We start from the raw sequence: 22,647 nt of genomic DNA on the forward strand, positions 1-22,647 counted from the left end.
AAATTGATAGCTCCAATTCTTCTTGGAGTTTATTAACCTGGGCATATTGCAACTCAGTACGTATCCTTTGAGGCACAGTAGGAGAAAGGCGTTGGAGACTGACCAAATAACCAGCTCAATGCCACATAATGAAAGAAGGATGCAAAAAAAGCAGACACTATGATAATCAATTTGCTTGCATTACAAGTCATAGAAATGTCATATTTTGGAGGCAAAAATGAGCATTAGGTTCTCATGGTGCAAATTTGTATCTTATGAATGAACAGATGCCAAGAAAGGGGAAATGACTTCTCCCCCCCCCCCCCATATCTTTTGTGGACATTTCACAACTCTAGTAAGCTTTATTTCTGTTTTGGCATACAGATTCTTTACTTTCTACCAAAGGATTACACAAACAGTGGCCAACAGAGACTATTTGTCATTCTGAAGTCATAAAGATGAGGGAACGTTTTCAGCAGTGACCAATTACTATGCTGGATTTTAAAGACCACCGGGATTCTAGAGACAGGAACAACTCTAAAACAGAGAGGAAGTCATGTAGACAGGACTGCACAGAAAAAAGCTAAATAACACTGATAGAAAGTACAGCCAGCTCTGACTCTCCTAAACGGAAGCCCACAGCTCTTAGACTTCTTGGCAAGATTTTTCATTAACTGAGGCCAACTTCAAATCAGAAAGTAAGGGAGCACGCTGCTACGGAAAAGCAGGGAGAATTTCCATTGTCCAAATGTGACATAAGATTTCGTTCCGCCGTATGATTCTAGAGATGGACATCAGCACAATTAAAAATGATCCAGAGTGTTCTGCCCTGGTAAACAGGTGGATGCTATTTATAGTCAGAGAAGTGAATGCGACGCACACAAGGAGGAAGTGGGGTGAAGACAGCTCATTCATTACAGTGCAAGTCTGTCTTATTTTGAGAACATGTGAACACTTGGCTATCTGTGACTGACTGGGCCTCAGGTACACAGGGGGACCGGCACAAATAGGTGCACCAACCAAGGACATTGCAAGCAGAGAGCCTAGACCCCCTGTTCAGATGTAACCCACCGACCGCTCAACCTGGGGAAGTGGGTGGGGGCGCGGGAGACTGCCCTCTGACAGGAACTCAGGTGCCCATGATTTGATTACTGCCCCTGGGAGGAGAGGCTCTGTGGAAACACAGGAAAGGGAAGCAGGGTACCCAGATGAGACCTGATAGGTCTGGTCAGAAGGTGGGGGAGGAGGAGCCTCCCCTGTCAGAGGTCTAGGGGAGGGAATATGGCAGAAGAGGGAGAGAGGGTGGGAACAGGGAGCTAAGAGCAAGGGGATTACAATAAGTTGTATATATTAGGTTACAGTATGTAAGGTTGCAAATCACTGTGTACGGAGACTTTGGCCTATGCAAAATATAGAGGGAGGCAATTTGGGACTGGACAAAAGTTATATCTAACACCGTTCCACATCCTAGGAGCTCTTCAAAAAGTCTCTCCTGTACTACGAGTATCAGTAGTAAATTCAGAGACCCCCCCCCCATTAAAAAGCCTGAGACTGATTGTAAGTACTCAGCTGTAACTGAAGCATCTTTTTCCACCCCCCATGCCCAGGGCTCAGGGAGCATCACGGACTAGGAGGCCGAAAGACTGTAAAAGCCACAGGATGGGGAAAAGTGCTGTGGAAGCTGGCTTCTGAGTGTAACATGGCTGGTGCAAATGTGAGCCTACAGAATCGGCGGTCACTAATACAGGTCCTGCACAAGATCTAGGTGGTCTGAGATTCCTTCTGGGAGTGGGCAGGGAAGCCCGGTATCATCCCGTCTTAGCTGAGGACTTCATGGAAGTCGATGAGTGCTGAGCGACAGTCACTTTTCTTAGCGGCAGCGTATTGATTGATTACCCATATTCAAGTACATAACCACATAACCTTACACAAAGACACGCACACACGCACACACGCACACACACACCACACACACACACCACACACACACACACACACACACACACACACACACAGAGAGAGAGAGAGAGAGAGAGAGAGAGAGAGAGAGAGAGAGAGAGAGAGAGAGAGAACAAAAATTTTTTAAACACATGGATTTAGGACAAAAATGAGAGAGATTTTGGGGAGTTGAAACTAGATGTAGGGAAAGAGTGGGGGACAGATATGACAATGACATTTTGAAAAAATTAAAATACCCCCTTACTTAAATATATCAGCAGAGTTCTCCAAAGTCTTGGCAAGTGGTCTCCTGGTTTCTAGCCATTGCTGGCTTCTTCCTCTCATATGACCCATGAGCTGGGCCCATCCGTCCACCTGCTGAGGTACTTGTTCCTTGTATCTGAACTGCCATTTACTGTTTGCAAGTAATTACTTAATAGCTACTTGACTAAGTATTTGATTGTCCCTAGGAGGCTTTCCTAGTAATGACAGCACAGGTCTTGCATGGTATAAAATAACACTCTTAGATTTGGTTAAAAAGAGAGAGTAGGATATTGCTGTAGCCTATGGTAGTCTTAAGTTTTCCTACATTTCACGAAAATTTCCTAAAAGTGACCAGGAAGATATTTAGCAAAAACATGAACTCCATGTCAATAGTGCTTTCAGTTACAATTGGATATCTTTGAAACAGGAGCCCAAGGAGCCTGCTGCCACTCTTTGTTTTCTATTATAAATATTCTGTGACGAATCACTCTGATGTAGCCTTACTTTGTATTCTCTGCTCACACTTCTGAGATGGGTTATGCTAAGCACCTATAGAATGTGTAAGTCTCTGGATCACATACAGCCCTTAGAGTGAAACATGGGGACTTCCCACAGGCAGCCTGCACGCGGATTTATATCTTCTGCTCCAAGAATCAATTCCCAGATGGTTGATAACCTGGAGCACAGTGCCTGTTTCCATCCCCACAGCTGTGCTAGCTTTCATTTCTCACATCTGTGTTACTCTAAGGACCCAGCTGTTGACAGTTATATTGATTTACCAGCATCAGATTCTAACGGTACTCAAACTACTATTTTCCTCATGGGCTTGCTAGCAGAAACATATGGCTCCCTCCATCACTACTAAAATGTCTTTTAGAAAAGACCAGGGTATTTGACTGTAAAAGCTGCATATGAAACAATATGAAATAGATCACCAGTGTGCTCATGCTATAGACATGATTTATCAGCTCAGATATGTTCTGTGACAGATATTGTGGGTCTTCAGAGAGGGATCAGAGGGCAGAAGCATATATGACGGAATCCACACATACAGCTATGCTCATGTTTGCATATATTATTCAGTAAATATAGGCTAATGAAGATGTTTCCTCAGTTTGGCTAACATTTCAACGGAGTACATTAGTATCAGTTTTTCTTTTGTCTTTAATATGACATGATAGATTAAAAAGTCAATAAGGAGTTTGTATAAATGAGTTTGTATCTGTTCATCTCAATTGAGTTAGTTTTTTTTTTCAATAAGATGAAATTCATGAAAAGCTACCATTTAGTAGTTTCAAATTCCCACTTTTCTAGTTTCAAACTTCTCGAGGGATACAACTTTTACTCCAGCCTAGTAATGTTACCTTCCACCCCCAACTCCACCCTTGTCACCCTTAGTTTGCAAAAATATAAACCTGTATATATTTAGTTCTCCTTAAAAAAAAAAAAAGCTTATATGCTCTACAAGAGTTTTTCAAATATCCCTGACAGTTGTTATTTCTTTAATTTTTGGTTTCCTTTCTGGGAAGCACTTGGAGGACTGAAAATTTCCACCATGAATTCACACACCTTGACTGCGACCTTGAGATATTTTCCTTCTACACTAATGAGACTTTAGGTGGCTTATTTGAAGAAGAGCCTTTGCCTTTTTTTTTTTTTTTTTCTGCTTAGCCAAATTAGATTCATCATAGCTGACTCCAGATAATCCTCTTTTATTTATTTTTTCTTTTACGGTACATTTAGAAGACCTCCCCCCTCTCAAATATTCACAGTGGTGTTGTCAGAATTAAAAATATTACGCCGTATTCTTTCCAGTCACCTGCTGGAGGCAATGACCTTGCATTTATTTCAGAAACGAAGCTGGGTATAACAGGATCACTTTTGCTGTAACAGTGATGGCATGGCTGAACTCAGAGTAAAGGTCACACATCTTAACAAACACAAACTATAGATCACATTTCTCATTCTCACCTTGACCTGACTTAGAGCCAAATATTCAGAGACTTTCCATTTCTACTGCCTTAGTGATAAATTGATTCATAAGTATTTCATTAACATAATAGGCCGTAAAAAAATTATTGATGATGGTGATTTTTAAAAAATTGTTATATACCTGCAGATGCGTTTACAACTACATCATATCTGGGCTGAGCCATTAAGAGTGAGTAGCCACTGCTAATATGTCATGACCACTCACTATGTTCATGATGCCATGGTTAGAAAGAATCACATCAGAGTCTGGTCAGTATGGCTGAACTTTAGACGTTATGCAAAGTCAAAATATGCCAGCATTGCTGCAAAGTACCTTTAAAGTTTAATCTACAACTATTCTTACTTTGCTTGCATATGGGAAATCAGTCTGGGAAGCCAAGGGCATTCTAAATTGGCCTATAAAATGTTATAAGATGTAAATACAGAAAAGTTTTAAGTTTTTCCTTTGTCTTGTTTTCTTTGTTGGAAGCATGAAGAATGGATGGGGAAAGGACAAGGTTAAGGATTGCCTTGTCAGCCGGGCGTGGTGGCGCACGCCTTTAGTCCCAGCACTTGGGAGGCAGAGGCAGGCGGATTACTGTGAGTTCGAGGCCAGCCTGGTATAGAAAGGGAGTCCAGGACAGCCAAGGCTACACAGAGAAACCCTGTCTCGAAAAACAAAACAAAACAAACAAAAAACAAAAAACACCAAAACCAAAACAAAACAAAAACAAACAAAAACAAAAACAAAAAAGTACTGCCTTGTCACCAATAGTTACAGTGGGTTCTCCTATGGAAAGACTTCTGCCTTTTACTCTCTGCCCTGAAAAAAATAGGGAGCATATTGAAAGCAATCTTATCTAATTAATTATGTTTTTAAAGTAACAAAATAGTGCTTTCTTGCTTTTATTTGCGCTATATGTCACTCCACTAAATAACAATGGAATGCAATCCATCTGGCTTTTAATATACACATCATCAATTAGTCCTTTGTCTAATCCACAAGCAGGGTTTTGTCTAGGCTGATACACTTACACACACACACACACACACACACACACACACACACACACACACACACACACAAACAAAACAAACCATATATTTTACTCCTGATATCAAAGCTAGATTTGTTATCCTTGTTTAAGGAAACACAGAAGAATTTCTGTTGGTTACCTTGACAATTTATGTATAGCTGGCATGCATTCCATTTTTGTTTCATGAAGAAAATATGTAAATGATTGTATTTGAGTTATGAATGGTGCTTCCAATTTTAGCTTTCTGCACTTGGTGTCCAAAACTAGTTTATCATCATGAAAGGATGTTTGTCTTCCTCCTGAAAGCAAATAAAGTAAGGAAAAAAATATAGGAAAGTATGTTGTGAAACTTGGGCAATGATACAAACTCTTAATAAGTCATTCATGAAAAAAAGGAATATCTAACAAATTCGAAGTGTTATGCATTTTTCAATTTTATATCATTATTTAAATACATGCCGAATTGTTTATGACATCTGCTATACAGATAATAATTGGGAGAACAGTTGATCAAATTGCTGAAGGCATCTGCTTAATTTCAATAAATTTAAAGTTCACATTTCAATCACAGTGAAAATTCCCTGAATCCTAATTAGAAATCCTGCCTTCCTCTGTGGTTCAGGAGATTTCCAGCTCCAAAACTGAGGCTAGCTATAGTAACACTGTAGAGCAGAACACTTGTACATATTAGTAAGACATTCAACTCTTATCACTAGATTCCTTCAGCTTCAATACTGATATAGAGATGGTTGTTATGTGGTCCCTGGTGTTAGTGAATTCAGTTATTCTGAAAAAGCAAATAGACATTACAAAGGTGATATATGACAAATGAAAATTGAACATAATTTCTGGTTGTCATAGAGATGAGAATTTTGAACAGGAAAAAGAAACGGCAGGGAGGGCATCAAGATGACTGTAGATATTGACAGACTAGTAGAAGCCACGGAAAGAAGGAGACCAGAAAGCACACTAAGTCGGAGAAAGCCCCTTGTGAAAACATGGCCGGTGAACTGTGTGTTTGGAAACCAGGAACCAGGAAGTCGCTCAGGGTAACACGAGACCACTTACCACATATAACAACATGATATGTATCTGTTTCATGGGAGTGATGAAAGGGATGTAATTTAGTTTTAACATGAGAGTGGGTCATGATCAGAAGACAAGCATGGCGGCTATTAGTAACTCCAAACCATCTCATACCATAACGTATGTTTAGATGTGAGCAGAAATGAGTCCTAATATGGCGCAGCAGTATTCATTGATAACAGAATTGCTTGAAGCTGCAGACTGGATGATAAAGAAGGAAAAGTGGTTCTTCGGTTGTTACAACCAACTTTCATTGGTTACCCGGTATAAATGTGCACTTTTAGCTCATAGCTGTTTGGTGTTTGGCTGTTTGATGTTTGGTCTAGAACATTTGGGCTCATCCAGTAGAAATACAGGAAATACAACATATAGCTAATCAAATGAAGGCAAACACAGCTGGGATCTGAGGGAATAGAATTTATTGGTGGCAGGCTTTGGTGATTGTAAGCTGTTTGGATGCAGTCTGAGGCTGAACAGACAGATTGGTTGCAACAAGGCCAGGAGAGTGAGCAGACCTATTTTTGTGGCTCCTTTTTTTTCTTTGATTTTTAAAATTAATTTATTCATATTACATCTCAATGGTTATGCCATCCCTTGTATCCTCCCATTCTTCCCTCCCTCCCATTTTCCCCTTATTCCCCTCCCCTATGACTGTTCCTGAGGGGGATTACCTCCCCCTGTATATGCTCATAGGGTATCAAGTCTCTTCTTGGTAACCTGCTGTCCTTCCTCTGAGTGCCACCAGGTCTCCCCCTCCAGGGGACGTGGTCAAATATGGGGCACCAGAGTACGTGTGAAAGTCATACCCCACTCTCCACTCAACTGTGAAGAATGTCCTGTCCATTGGCTAGATCTAGCATGGGAGAATGGCAAAGTAGAAGGATCCGGAGGGTCCTAGAAACCTACAAGAAGAACATTATGATAGGCAGATTTGGGCCCAGGGTTCCCGCTCAAACTATGGCACCAGGCAAAGACAATACAGGCCGTAAACTTCAAACTCCACCCAGATCTAGCCAATGTTTGTGACTCTTGTACAACTGTTTTTTGTTTTTTGTTTTTTTTACCTACTCATTTTTTTTTTCATTTTGTTGTTTATGAGAAAAGGAGAGTGGAGGGAAAAAGAAAACATTAATGAATAACTGTTGATGAAAACAGGATGTTTATTAGTTCTCTCAAGATTAACTAAGAATAAATGAGAGTGTCATTTCCTCAGTGAACAATAGGTCACAGCTAATTCTGTTTTTGTTTTTGTTGTTGTTGTTGTTGTTGTTGTTGTTGTTGTTTTGTTTTGTTTTTCAAGTCAGGGTCTCTCTGTGTAGCCTTGGCTATCCTGGACTCGCTTTGTAGACTAGGCTGGCCTTGAACTCACAGAGATCCACCTGCCTCTGCCTCCTGAGTGCTGGGATTAAAAGAGTGTGCCACCACTCCCAGCCATAGCTAATTCTGATAGATTTCAAAAAATAGTGTTATATCAAAGCAATAATAATGAACTGGCCATTAATATTTTTTCAGGAACTATTTTGTTCTCTAAAAGTTCAATTTATTAACTAACTCTCAGGGTCAACAGTGAGAATCAGATATATGTTTGTTTTTCTTAAGCTTTCAGCATTATTATTTCTATGACACTTAGTTGGAAGATTAATTACACTTGAAATTCCTTCAATTGATTTTTGAATCTGTCTATAAGTTGTTCCCCTATGATTATGGTTACCATATTAAATACCTAATAGTCTCTTGTTTCTTTCTTTGAAAGATATTTACCTAAAAATTACCAATAATGCACACATTCAAATTATACAATTTATTCCCCAATGATGTTGCTAACAAAACATGAATATTCATCAGAAACAACCTGATCATCTTTGAACTGGCATGTATACCTGTATACCACAGGAAAGACTTGTTGTCATTGTGCAAAATACACTAATGACAGTAGTGGTAGTAATGTCACATTTATATTTTCATGCAGGTAGTCATTTTCTACTCTCCCAAGATGCAACCATGTCTACATGATTTTTCATCTTGTATCAACTTTCTATTATCATTTTCCCTAAAACTTGACACATAGAGGTAAAACCAGCTTTATGGGTTTTTAAACCATTTTAATCACATGTTATATTTCCAGTGGTAAAATAAGACAAGTCAAGGTCATCCCAAGTCAACTGCAGAATCCCAAGTCAACACTCTTATACACACAATAGTGTTTCAGACTCACCTATCTTCTTCTAATTTATTTGAACATGTCCTTTACTTTCAGTTTTCTGTCCTTATTTTTTCCCCATAAAGAATAACAGCTAGGATGTTCCTCGTGGTCTCTCTGCTTGTGTTTATATCATTCTGGGCGTATCCTTGCTGTTGACACTGTTGGAGTCAACCGTGAAAGTTTTGGAGCATGAAAACATTTGGATACTGACTTAAGGCTAACATATAGATATATCAATGTTGACCTTCCAAAAACTATCACTTTCTAATGTCTTCCCTGTATGAAAGAAAGAGAATCAACGGATATAATTTTAAGTCATTTATAACAATATATGGGAGGTTACTATGAGCTGTTCTTTGCCTTATTTTCCCATTAGTGAGTTGGGTACACTACTTTCATTGTTTTTCCTCAGTGTGAGAGAAGTCAGCTCCCCAATCTACTGCTGTGTCTGCCTTCATCGCCAATCAAACTTGAGGCAGCATCTTCGTGGGTCATAAGGGTTCTCATTACAGTAAATCTCTTCTAGGTAACTGTGGGGTGGATACATGCATATACTCAAATATGAATATGCATATATTTTATTAACTTTTGCTCCATGTGAACAAAGAAGAAATGCAAAAACAAAATAATATTGAATTGCTGGAACAACCGAATCATTTTAGCAGTAGCTTGTAAAAAATCATAAAAGTAATGCACAGGAGAAATTATTAAACTTAAATCTTTACTTATTTCCCTGACTACACCTTTTGGACTGAGAAATGCATGTTGTTAATTAGTTATTGAGGCACTCAGAGCTGTGTCTGGAAGCCACCGTGCAATTTACTTCCATACCGAGGAACTAAGATGTGATGTATTTGTGGCCTGTGCATCCCTTAGTGGAGGCATGCTAACCATCAACTTTCATATTCTGTCTTATTAACATGCTTCAGTTCAGTCTCCTAAACGAGGTACACGCAGGAGCGTGTTTGCCTCAGGAAATGCTGACTGTCATTCCAGGCTCCTAAAATGGAGGATGTTGGCTGTGCTGAGGGTAGAATTGGAACAGAATGGAACGGAGGGATCTGCTGCTGAGATCATTTGATAAGATTATTGGAAAAAATAAAAACCAATGCCTGACCAATGAAATATAATAAAAGTTGAATGTTGAATTGTTTTATGTTTACTTGTTTTCTCTTTTTTTGCCATCAGAACTACTGTGAAATTATTGTTTATTTAAAGGAAAAAAATATGCTTATCTCCTTCTTTAGTAAGAAAGAACACATTTCAAAAGGACTAGCCTAGCTTTCAATGGAAAGCAGTTTTACGTTATTTTCTCAAGTCATTAGTGCCATATGTCAAATGGAACATTTGCCCATGTATTTTTGTTCTGATGTTTGAGAATCTAATCTAAAAGAGTTCATTGGCAATGGGAATTATGCACGAATCACCATTTTCCCAACCTGGTATGCTTGTAGAATCAGAAGCAGTAAGTTTGAAGGAAAAAGAAACAGATTTTGTGTTAAGTGAGCTTCTGTACTTTGCTACACAGTTCCAGATGAGTCTCCATGTATATGCAAGGGTGTGACTGAGAGAGGGTAGTTTAATCTTTTTAATTTTTATAAGGAATCCTCTGTCACTATCTCTATCTCTGTCTCTGTCTCTCTGTCTCTGTCTCTGTCTCTGTCTCTGTCTCTCTCTCTCTCTCTCTCTCTCTCTCTCTCTCTCTCTCCTTCTCTCATTCCCTCCCTTCTCTGTCTCCCTAGTCTTAATATCACTCTTTCTCTCACAACACACAGACACACACACACACATTTATATATATAATATAGTATATATTACTATATATACATATATACATATTACACGGGGAGAGAGAGAGAGAGATCTATCATAACATTATTCTGTTAATCTCACAAACTCTATCCCTGCCTCTTCTCTAAGTACTATTTGGTGTTTGAATTTTCTGTGGAATTGATCATGGGATCAAGGATTCCATAAATCATAAAACTTACATTTGTAGAAAGCTTATGTAGACTTAGACGTCAAAACAGATTACTCTCTGAGGAATGCTGAGGCAGAGGCAGTGTCTACTAAGAATACACAGAGTCGCATCCCAGGGTAAGAGCTTTATGTTGGGAGTCAGGCTTCTAAAAATAGCTGAGCGCTCAGTGCCTTCTGTCTCTTCTCACCACGCTCCACAGCAGGCTTATCTCTGAGATTGCACACGCAACATACCAACTGGAAATCACTTGTTGCTGAAGGCATTGTCTGCTCGTATGCGATTTAAGGTGATTCCTTTAGAATTTAGAGCTTAGTAATATGTGGCATTGGTGATTTATGTAATTATTATTCGGCTGTTAGAGTAATCACTTAACCCTGAGATTGATACTATTTTAGCACAAGAGAAAAGTTTTCCACACAATTTCAGTTTTATTAGATGGCCATTTCATGCATCAGTGCTGGGAACCGATGAAATTATTACATTAGGTAGTATAGGTGACAGTGGCTGCCATGCTGTTTTACACAGGCATGTCTTTTTTTCCCCTCTTAATAATAATTTGACTTGCATCAGAATTGTCAAAATCGTAACAGTTTAGGCAGAACATGGTTGATTTTTCTTCTTAAACACCCTTATACGAGAAGGCATAAGATAACAATTAAGATTATGCCTAAGATGTATTGTGCCTGTAGCCAGAGATCTATGGGGGAGATATAATCCTTCAGTGAGGACATGAGAAAGTCAATGACACTCAGAATTGTTTCAGCACTTGTTTTTTGTTTGTTTGTTTGTTTGTTTGTTTTTTGAAAAAAGAGTTTCTTTGTGTAACAGTCCTGGATATCCTTGATTCACTTTTGTAGACCAGGCTGGCCTTGAACTCACAGGGATCCGCCTGCCTCTGCCTCCCGAGTACAGGGTTTAAAGGCGTGCGCCACCACGCCTTGCTTGTTACACCACTTGTAAGGTGAAGATAATGCAGGATGACCCCAACTCAAACGAAGTTCACAAAAACTTGAGGGTCTTTGCTTATTTTCCTTCAGATATTATCATATGAAAACATTGTATTAGTAGATTAAAAGCTACCATTAAAAGCCCCCGTTCTGAAAGTTAACATACTAATTTCAGATTCATCCTCATAAAACTTCTCGGTTTTAAATTTAAATAGCCACATAGGACAATTCATTAAATTTTATATTGTCAAATCAAAAATGCTCAGTGGCTCAGTAGGTAAAGAGGCTTAACAACCTGAGTTGGATTCCCAGTACTCTCAGGGTGGAAGTGGCTCCTCCAAGTTGCCCTCTGACCTCTATGCATCCTGTAGCATCTGAATGCACATACATATACACAAACAATATACATGTACATGCATATTTAGTACTATAGAGAGATATTGATATACACATATATGTATGTCTGTGTCCTGTTCCGGCCCCCACGGCCTGTGGCTTACACCTGATTTTAGCTCTAGCTTATGGGCTGATGTCCATGGATGCTCTGCACACCTGCATTCATGAGCACATACCCACTTGCAGACCCACATATATAGGTATAATTTTTAAAATCATTTTAAGAATCTTTTAAAATAAACACTTACTGTGGTACCGTTGCTCATTTTACTTTGCCCTAGTTTGAGGAAAATCACACAGTATCAATTAGTGTTCCAGAGTGACTCAGCTCCTGCACGTATTGCCTTTATGAAGGATGGAGCCTGGGGCCAGAATTTCCTTCAAGAGAAGAGTTTTTTTAAAAAATAATAGAATACGCTGTTCTTGTCTAAGTTTTGGGGAAAAGTGGAGATAAGGAAAGTCCAGTGAGACATGTTGGCCAAAAAGAAAATATAAAATATAAGTATGGCTGTATAGTCAAATTATCTTTAAAACTTTTTTAGATGTATTAATTTTATATTCATGAACATCATGCCTGCGTGTATGTATGTACGCTGTGAGGGTGTATGGTGTCTGCAGTGGCGTGAAGATGGCGTCGGATGACCTGGAACTGGAGTTCGGGTGGCTGTGAGCAACCGTGTGGGTGAGAGGAACATAAACCGTGTTTAGCAGGTGCTCTTAACTCCTGAGTCGTCTCTCTGGCTTCTAGCCACACTACCATACCTGGAGTTAATCCCCAAGGAATTTTTCTTGGGGTTAGTTTTTCTGATGTAAACCTCAGAAAATGTTGCTCTAAACTTTATATAAGTGTCCTAGAGGCTCCCTGTCATTGGGTAAATTGAAACATGAATTGGAAAGAGTTTCGGTGATGTGGTAATGATCTTAAAATGAATCAAGATTGGGCTGGTGAGATGACAGAGAGTGAAGGCACATGTCATGTGGGCCAGCCAATAAGTTAGATCTCTGCAACCCATGTAAAAATGGAGAGAGAAGATGAACTATACAAAGCTGTCTCCTGAACTCACCATGTGCACCATGGCATGCACACACACACACACACACACACACACACACACACACACACACAGAGTAACAATAATAACTTTAAATGCATGAAAAACCATGGACTGTAATCCTATTAATACAAATAGTTCTGAGATAAATACCTTTGGTGGTTCTATACTATGGTTCATAAAGTACTTATTGATGTCCAGTTGGCATCTACAACTGGTTGACTTTGAGCAAATTTCATAGTTTCTCTAAGATTTACTATTCTTATAACCTAGATAAAACAACACCTAGTTAGGTTTCATTAATTTTAAGAGGAATAATAGAGTATATTTAAGCATTGCAAAGAGTATAAGTATCTTCCATTGTGGCTTCATACATATATATATATATATACATATATATATATATAAAGTATATTTACAAATATTTGTATATAACATATATTGCTTCAGTTAAATGTAGAAAACAGTGTCCCATTAAATATTTTTATATTCTGGAAAGACTTTTATGGTTAAATAATCACTATAAATGGTTACAATAACTTTTGATCTTGAAACAATTTTATAACTAGTGTTATTGAGTTCTTAGTATAAAATTTTGGATTAATGGATAAACCAAACTTTGATCTGCTTTAATTTTTCCTAACATAGTATACAACATTAAAGTAAAAACATAGTATACAACATTAAAGTAAATATGAAAAAAATCCATGATCTTAAGCATCATTAATTTTTAATTTATAAATCTAGTTACTATAAATTTTGCACTTTATCATCATCATTGAAGCCATAAAAACACACCAAAAATCTCAAAAATTAATTTACTAAAAAATCAAGGGAAAAAGCAAGCTCCCTCATTCACTGATTTTTCTTTTTGACTAAAAGCTAATCTTGCCATGATTTTATTTCGTATGTATTATAGAATTCAAAATTGCCATATAAAATAAGGAATTTTGTTTTTCATGTTGACAAATTGACTTATGTGTATCATTGCATTTAATTCACATTCGTCGCTTTCTCTTACCATGTCTTTCTCCCACTGTTCTTCCCTCACCGGTCTTTCAGCACACCATCAGCACCCATTTCACCCAGCATAGAACATATTTACATCCCAGATTCAACAAATGAGAGAAAAAATACACTATTTATTGAAGTCCAGCTTATTTTGCTTAACATGCTAATATATACTTAGTATACTGAGCTCTAGTTTTAAATATTTTGTCAAAGGACAGAATTTTGTTCTTTTTTTATGACTGAATAAAGCTCTATTCCATCACAAATATCGCGATAGCGGGGTTACTTCCTTTGGTTAACTTCATCTTGATATTATAACCAACATGACTGCTTGATGCTCCACAGCAATTCACACATGCTCTGAATGAAGAACACTGCAAGTCAGGTTTGTCACTTTTAATTGGTTCCCACTTGCATTTCTACTGACAGACTCATAGTAAAAAGTAAATTTCTACTGACATACTAGTAGGAAAAGAAATGAAATTTCCATTTAAGGTAGACATTTCTTTAGTGGGGTTATTAATTGTTTTCATTTGTCACAGATATATAAGTCTGATGATTTTGAAGACATCCCAACTAAACAAAAAAAATCCAATTTACATTTAAAGGGGAGTATAATTGTATTTCAGCAACTACTCATTATATAATTAAAATCCCAAAGTCAGTTTATTGTTGCCTCCCTCCAGCACTGTGAAACTGGGGAGACCCAAACATTTTCCACCCTTGCCATATTCACAGGCAGAAGATAAAATGATGACATCGTCAAATGAACATACTCTCCTAGGAATTTACAACCAACTGTGCTTCAGGACTTGTCAATCTCCAGAAAAATAGGCTCTGTTCTATTTCTTGTGAGAATTCCCCAGATGCCACTGCCTGGCTTCTGTCTCTGTAAGTGACAGAATAAAATGAGAAATGGATGGAACAGGCTGACCAAAATGCCTTCGTCTCACTGAGCTCCCCCTCTCCCTTGCTTCCTCCACCATATTATTATCTCTAGGATTCTTTGTGAGTACAGATTTTACTGAGATTTTATTTACTCAGCCTATTTATACTGACAGTTATTATAAATTATAAGGATAATCCATTCATATTTTAATAGCCTTTTATAGTAATGAATTCACAGTTTCTCTGAAAGCTGATGGGCTGGAAATTATGTTTGATGGTTTTAGGCTAATGTAGCTAAATATGAATTAGTACCTCATATGTCATAATATCTAGAACACCCTATAATAAGCATTCATATTCTTTATTCTTTTCTTTGCAATTAAATTTAGCCAAAAATTTAGAAATCTTCAGAAATGCCTACAAAATATTTTATGTTTAAATTAGGAAAATATCAAAATAAAATTCTCAAGTGAAATTGGCAAGCGTGCGCGCACCCGTGTGTGTGTGTATTTGGGGGTTTGGTACTGGAGATAGAGCATAGGGCCTCATGCACACTACTAGACACTCTACATCTGAGTGATGTTCCCATCTCACACATTATCATCATCTATGATAATTATTCATTATCATCTATGATAATTATTCATTGATAGAGTAAAGGCATAAATAAAACATCTTAAACAATAAAAAGGTTTATCTGTAAGGAAAATTGTTGAATATATTTTTAGTGAAATAAAGATAAGGTAAATTATTGATTAAATTATCTCATGTAATTTATTTGCTTACTTTCTTTAGAAATAACATTATATGTAACTTGAAATTTTACACTATAATGTGCTTTAAATATACACTCTACCATTAGATTGTATTATTATCATTGTAGGGCAAAATATGATGGTGTGGTTTTTAAAAGATAAAATGCATAAAACACTAAATATTTGCATACAAAGAATTTATATATTCCTGGATTTTTACATATTCTTGGTTTTTAGCTATTCTTTACTTAAGTACTCTTTGTTTTGAATGTGATATATATGCTGATCATTTGTATTTTATCCTTAATACTTTGTCTAAAGCTACAAATGTGGTCTACCTATAAAAACAAAAAAACCAAAGCGTAGAAAGTTGTAGTCTATTCTCTAGTGCTAAGCTACATAGATTACAATAGTAGTTACTGAACTGGCTGGCATTTGACAAATTGATAAAGTGAACTCAATGCCCAGTATATACATAGAGTAATGAAAGAACCCACGTCTACAACTTGTCCTCTGACCTTGAACTCACATGTCTTATAGGGCATACACCCCCACACTCACACACACAAAGAAAAATAATATATGTAATAAAATTAAAAGTACTAATGACTTCTTCCATTAACCAATTTCTGATCTCAGTATGTTATTTTCTTTCCTCTCTTCATTGTTAACTATTTGACAAGTGATGTTAAGAATGATGCCTGCACCAAATGTTGTCACAGAAGCTTTTAATCCCAGAAGCCAAGAGCCTGTGCACAATTGGATGAGTCTTTAATGCCAGCAACCCCAGCGCTTATGAGGCAGAGGCAGGCAAATCTCTGTGTTTTAGAGTCCAGCCTGGTCTAGTAGGAGCAGAGAAAACATGTCTCAAGCAAACAAATAACACAGAACAGAGACTGAAGGAAGGGAGCTTCATGAGATCAAGGCCAGCTTAGACTACCTAGTAAATTCAAGAATATTTGAACTACAGGCTGAGATGCAGTCTTACTTACGTTTCTAGATAAGTGATAAGACCCCATGACTAAAGTAATTTATAAAGAAAAGTGGTTTTTTATTCTTTTATTGAAAGTTGATTATGTTCACATACAATATATCTTGATTATAGTTTTACCTCCCTCTACTCCCAATTCCCTTTCCCCTCCCCTGGTTTATAATGAATGATTTTTGGTTTACTTGAATGACAGAAATTTCATGAATATAATTTATTTTAAAAGAATTACTGTGTTCAAGACTTTCAAAGAAATATAATGACTTGTTCTTTGAATGTGTACTTTTTGTTCCTGGAACATCTAAGTGTTTCCTCTTCTTGAAATATGTACAATTTGAGAACCTTGACATATTTTTGAAATAATGTACAAATTTTCTTGTATAAAGAAATATAAAAAATCTTTTTACAAGGTAAAAATTTTATGTGGATCTATTATAGTATCAGATAGTATATCTATCAGGATAGCCTAACAAATATATAGAAAAGTATCTTGTCTTAATGTTAGAATTTTTTTTTAACTCTTACATTGTGCACTTTTACATTTGGATAAATTGATGTCACAGCATGACTTTACTTCCTCAGTAATTGACAGAAGTCATTAAGACCCTTATCTTTTCCTGCTAAATGTGGCTGCTTTTCTTATTTGTCAGGAAGCATATTTTGTTCCAATGGTTCTGAGTCTGAGTTCTTAAATTTTATCACATTCTTTTTTTTAAAAAGACATAAATTTGGTGAAAGGATTTTTTAAAAAGTCTTATACTTAGGATCATTTGTACAAGAATAATTTGGGACCTTGAAATTGCCCATTTAATGTTGTATATTGTCACCATGTTACAATTCTTAATAATATCCTGTTGGAATTTTTTATATTTTTAGTAAAATCTACTGGAAGCATACTATGGAGTTAAGCTTGTAGAGCAGCAGCAGTATACACACACACACACACACACACACACACACACAGAGAGAGAGAGAGAGAGAGAGAGAGAGAGAGAGAGAGAGAGAGAGAGAGAGAGCATGATGGGAGGCCATGCTGTTGATTGTCAATTGTTGGAGGGAGCAGCAAAATGCATATAAATATGAATCAAAATTGTGGCATTTTATGTGTCTCCAACATGGCCAATCCATAAATGGGGCTGGATTAGTAGTGGAAACAACTGCAGAGTATACAAAGGCAGTGATAGCAGCCACAGGACAATCTAAAGGTGAATCTAAGACAGGAGTCTTGTTGAGAGGTGTGCTTACTCACAATCCCCAGGGTCCCTTCCCTACAGTGTCTGCACATATGTCAAATCTCTCATCGCTGTTCTATGGCAGTTACTGGCAGGACTCAAGTAAACCACTGCGAAAGTAAAAGATTTGTTTAAATGCAAATTGCAATTGTCACATCTTGAAGTTTTCATATCCAGTCAATGTTTCCTGGAGCAGTGCTAAACAAATATTCACCAACTTAGAAAAGCAAATTAATTTTTAAAAATATCACACTTTATAGAAAATAACATTATTTTCATATGATGCTTTAGAGGAACAAATTACTGACAAGGACTACAGTTTTGGGTAAAGATTTCTTGTGATTGAACAGAAATATGCACAAATAATAGGATGCATAAACAGACATTTAGAATTGTAAAAATAAACCCCTAGTCTAGCCAATGGACAGGACATTCTCCACAGTTATGTGGAGAGCGGGGACTGACTTTCACATGAACTCTGGTGCCCCATATTTGACTACCTCCCCTTGGTGGGGAGGCCAAGTGGCACTCAAAGAAAGAATAAACAGGCTACCAAGATGAGACTTGATAACATATGACCATATAGTGGGGGAGGAGGTCTCCCTCAGTCATAGACCTAGGGGAGGGGAATAGGGTGAAAGCGGGAGGATGAAGGAATGGGAGGATACAAGTGATGGGATAACAATTTAGGTGTAATTTGAATAAATTAATAAATTAAAATAAAATATATTAAAAAGAATTGTAAAAGTAAAGCATTCACATAACTACCCCAGTCTTTTTGCATAGCCTTGATAAGTTACAGGAAATTCCAGACAGAGCATTAAAATGCCATTGTATAGATTAGCATTAAATTCAATGTAAAAGCAATAGGCCTGATCCTTACAGTAGAATAGAATTGTTTAGTGTCTTGACTTCTCTGATGAATACAGGGACCTACCTATGTAGTAAAATTTCACGGAACTAGAAGAGCAAGTACACAAATAACTGTACTGCAATTAGCCAGATACAAATGAGGTCAAGGCACTGTGTTTATGTCCGTTTCCAGTGATGCGGTTATGTCTGAGACATTTGATTTGCAGACAGCACTATAGAGGAAGGCGAGTGAGGGATCCATGAAACTCAGTTCTTGACACTCCCATGGAGCTATAGTAACCAGTTGTCTCATAATGCAAAAGTACAATTAAAAATTCCAACTCAGACAAACATGAGACTGATGTCTCTGGTGTTAAATCTTAATAGAAAAATTATTCCATCTGAATCATCCACAGCAGATGTACTGAGATTTACATTGTAAAGTGATGTATTAAAAATCTGTCTTAATGTCCTCACAGCCTATGAAACATTTTAATAGCTCCAGGAACAGTTAGATCAACCAAAATATCTTTTTTTCAAGATTAAAAAGATATATAAAAATTTGTTTGTGATCTTCCATTAGCCAAAAGCAACTCGCATTACTATAACTGCTGTACATGAGGGTGGAGCGAGAATGGTACAAACTGTGCTGGACTAAGAAATAATTTACAGAAGAACACTGAAAATTAGCCAGTGAAGATCAACATATAACCACTCAATGTATTTTATACCGCTGTGCCACCAAATATTATTTTTATAATTTACAAGGTTTTAAGTTATTCATCTGTTACAATTATCTCATTTTGCTAGTAATAAAATAGTGTAAAGGAAATGCCTTTGTATTTTAGTATCTTTTGCATTTGCCTTTTGGGTTTGAATTAATGACCCAACATTTTGATTTTATAGCTGTCCCTATAAATTATGTAAGCCTTGATCTAGGGAGGTAGGCAAACACTGAAGAGCATTTGAATTTAAGATGAGCATGCTGGTGAATACTTGTACTACTAAACAGTATGTCTTACACCAAGACCCCAGTCTCAGAAAAACAAAACATATGAACTAGATACTTGAAATTTGGGCAAAAGAAAACATATTTGACAGATATTACTCTGTAAAATTGAGATTGGATTTAAATTTTGAAACAACATTAGAAATTTACAAGTCAAGCTTTGAGGAGTTTTAAAATGTCAACCAAGTTATAGCTGTATTTCCCGAACAATTTTGGTTTTTCATTTGAGAAACACAAAGGTATTAAAGGCTATACATATACCAAATTGCACTCATAAAACCTGAGCTGTATATTATTGACAAAAATTCTTATATTGGAATTCATATGGTTTGGCCCATCGGCTACATTTCTCAGTTTGCAAACACAGTTACTAGAGGAATAACTTCCCTTGAAAGATTCAGTGAGACTCAACATTTATTCTTAACTCTTATTGTGATGTCATTTGTACAATAGTCTCAACTGGGATTTTACTTCGGAAAACTTAAAACTGACAAGGAATAAATGAATTAAAAATGGCGTTATTTCTGTTTTATCTTAATAAACCAGATTTGAATGTTATCGGGTCATTTGGTAAGCACCCAGTAAGAAGTTATGCATATTGTTTCTTTGCAATGCGTCTGCAGATGAATTGCACTTATTATCCCTTTTATTATCCTAGTGTCTAAGTTCACTTTCTTTTCTCTCATGTTTCAGAATGATTCTTGGGGAAAACAGTATTCCTATGCGCTCTTCAAAGCTATGAGTCACATGCTGTGCATTGGCTATGGCGCGCAAGCCCCTGTCAGCATGTCTGACCTCTGGATTACCATGCTAAGCATGATTGTCGGAGCCACCTGCTATGCAATGTTCGTTGGCCACGCCACAGCTCTGATCCAGTCACTGGATTCTTCAAGGAGGCAGTACCAAGAAAAGGTATGCATTCTTCTCCCTTGTATCTTCAACTGACTTCTTCATAAAAAAATGATTGCGTTCAAGCTAGCAAACCGATATCCCTCTGTCAAGGCTGTAAGGAGCTGAAATATTTAATGTAATATTTAAGTATCATTTTAAATATCTTAAAATTAAGCATTTAAATATTAAAGTAAGGAAATACAATCTGTTTTAGCATTTTCAGATTTCATCAAGTTAATTTTCAAGTACTTTTATCTTGAGTATATATATATATATATATATATATATATATATATACACATACATGCATATATATGTACATATATGTGTACTGTACATACATATATGCATGCATATATACAGATATATAGATATAACTCAGGTGGTAGCATGCTTCCTAGCATGCTGAAGCCCTAGTTTAATTCCCTGAAAGGCATATACCAAGTATAGTGCAACTGACCTGTAATCCCACTAGGTGTTCTCAATGTCATCCTTGGCTATATAGTAGGTTTGAGGTTAGCCCAGTCTGAATAGAATAAAATAGATAAACTTTCATTCCTTAAAATGTAATTATATACCTAAAATATATGAAGAAGATATATAAGATGTCTCCATGGTTCAGGTTCTGTCTTCGAAGAGTAAAGTTTTAATTGCTGGAATAATAATATATGATAAATCCCTCACTTATACATGCCACACTATGGAATACTACTCAGCTATTAACAACAAGGAATTCCCGAAATTTGTGGACAAATGGATTGAGCTAGAAATGATCATAATGAGTGAGTTAACCCAGAAGCAGAAAGACTCAAATGGTATATACTCACTTATATCTGCATACTAGCCCAAGGGGCATGTCCCACGAAAACCTTCACTTACCAGGAAACTGGGACAGAGGGGAGGACATCCTATTGGGCCTCTAGATGAGAGAAGCATGGGAGAAAGGCAAAGTAGAAGGATCCAGAGGGTCCTAGAAGCCTACAAGTAGAACATTATGATAGGCAGATTTGGGCCCAGGGGTCCCGCTCAAACTAAGGCACCAGCCAAGGACAATACAGGCAGTAAACTTTAAACCCCTCCCCAGATCTAGACAATGGACAGAACACTCTCCACAGTAGAGTGGAGAGTGGGATATTACTTTCTCACATACTCGGGTGCCTCACCTTTGACCATGTCCCCTGGAGGGGGAGGCCTGGTGGCACTCAGAGGAAGGACAGCAGGTTACCAAGAAAAGACTTGATACCCTATGATCATATAGAGGGGGAGGTAATCCCCCTCAGTCACAGTCACAGGGGAGGGGAATAAGGGGAAAATGGGAGGGAGGGAAGAATGGGAGGAGACAAGGGATGGGATAACCATTGAGATGTAACAAGAATAAATTAATAAAAAAAAAAAGTAACTCAGACCAAAAAAAAAAAAAACCTGAAATGGAAGCCTTGAAGAAAACGTCTGTCCTATCTTGGTGCATCTAAAATTCTGAATGTCAATCAATATCTATCATGTCTCATCATTATCAACTTGAAACATCTATCTAGACCTAAAAGGATCTTATCCCCTAAACAACTAAGCTCAACTGTAAAACTAAACTCTCTGGTCTTCAACCTCATCAGAGACTTGAGAAGGGATAAAATCGATTACCTGAGTATACAGGGAGTGCAGGTTAGCAGCTTCCCAAATGAGAAGATGACAGATGTTTTCCTTAAGGCTGCCAAATGCAAATAGCCAAAACACTAAAAATTTAATATTAATATAATACTTGATTGTTTCATGGTTCTTCTTAGTGTAGGTAGTTTATTGTATGTATGTGTAATAATATAAATATATATGTAAAAAAATTAAAAATATTAAAAAAAGAAGAAGAAGGAGAAGAAGAAGAAGAAGAAGAAGAAGAAGAAGAAATGGAAGCGTACAGAAAGGTCTAGACATGCAGTGCCTTTCTGTCTGTATGTTTTTCTGTATGTTACAGTAGTAAGTTATATTATAGCCCACACATAGGCTTCCCTTATCTCTACAAAAGTAGCCCCACTGTCCAGGCTCTAAAGCCATGCTTACAGCTGCTATCTTACACTCCTGTGCCCAGTGTGTGCACGGAAGTCACTACCATGTTAAAGTTCTCCTAAAGGAGTAGAAAGGGACAAAAGTACGTTAAGATATAATTTCCTTTATA

At 37.1% G+C, this 22,647-nt stretch overlaps 1 protein-coding gene across 1 annotated transcript in view; it reads left to right on the forward strand.

Annotated features, from left to right (window-relative positions):
- HCN1 (hyperpolarization activated cyclic nucleotide gated potassium channel 1) overlaps window positions 1-22,647 on the forward strand; it is a 337,659-nt gene that overhangs the window by 231,922 nt on the left and 83,090 nt on the right. The window contains exon 4 of the mRNA XM_084801390.1: window positions 20,283-20,501. Within this exon, the coding sequence (XP_084657516.1) occupies window positions 20,283-20,501 (219 nt within the window). The remainder of the gene's footprint in view (window positions 1-20,282; window positions 20,502-22,647) is intronic.

This window comes from Acomys minous (assembly GCF_964271855.1).
Source record: "Acomys minous genome assembly, chromosome: 11".
Lineage (NCBI taxonomy): Eukaryota > Metazoa > Chordata > Mammalia > Rodentia > Muridae > Acomys > Acomys minous.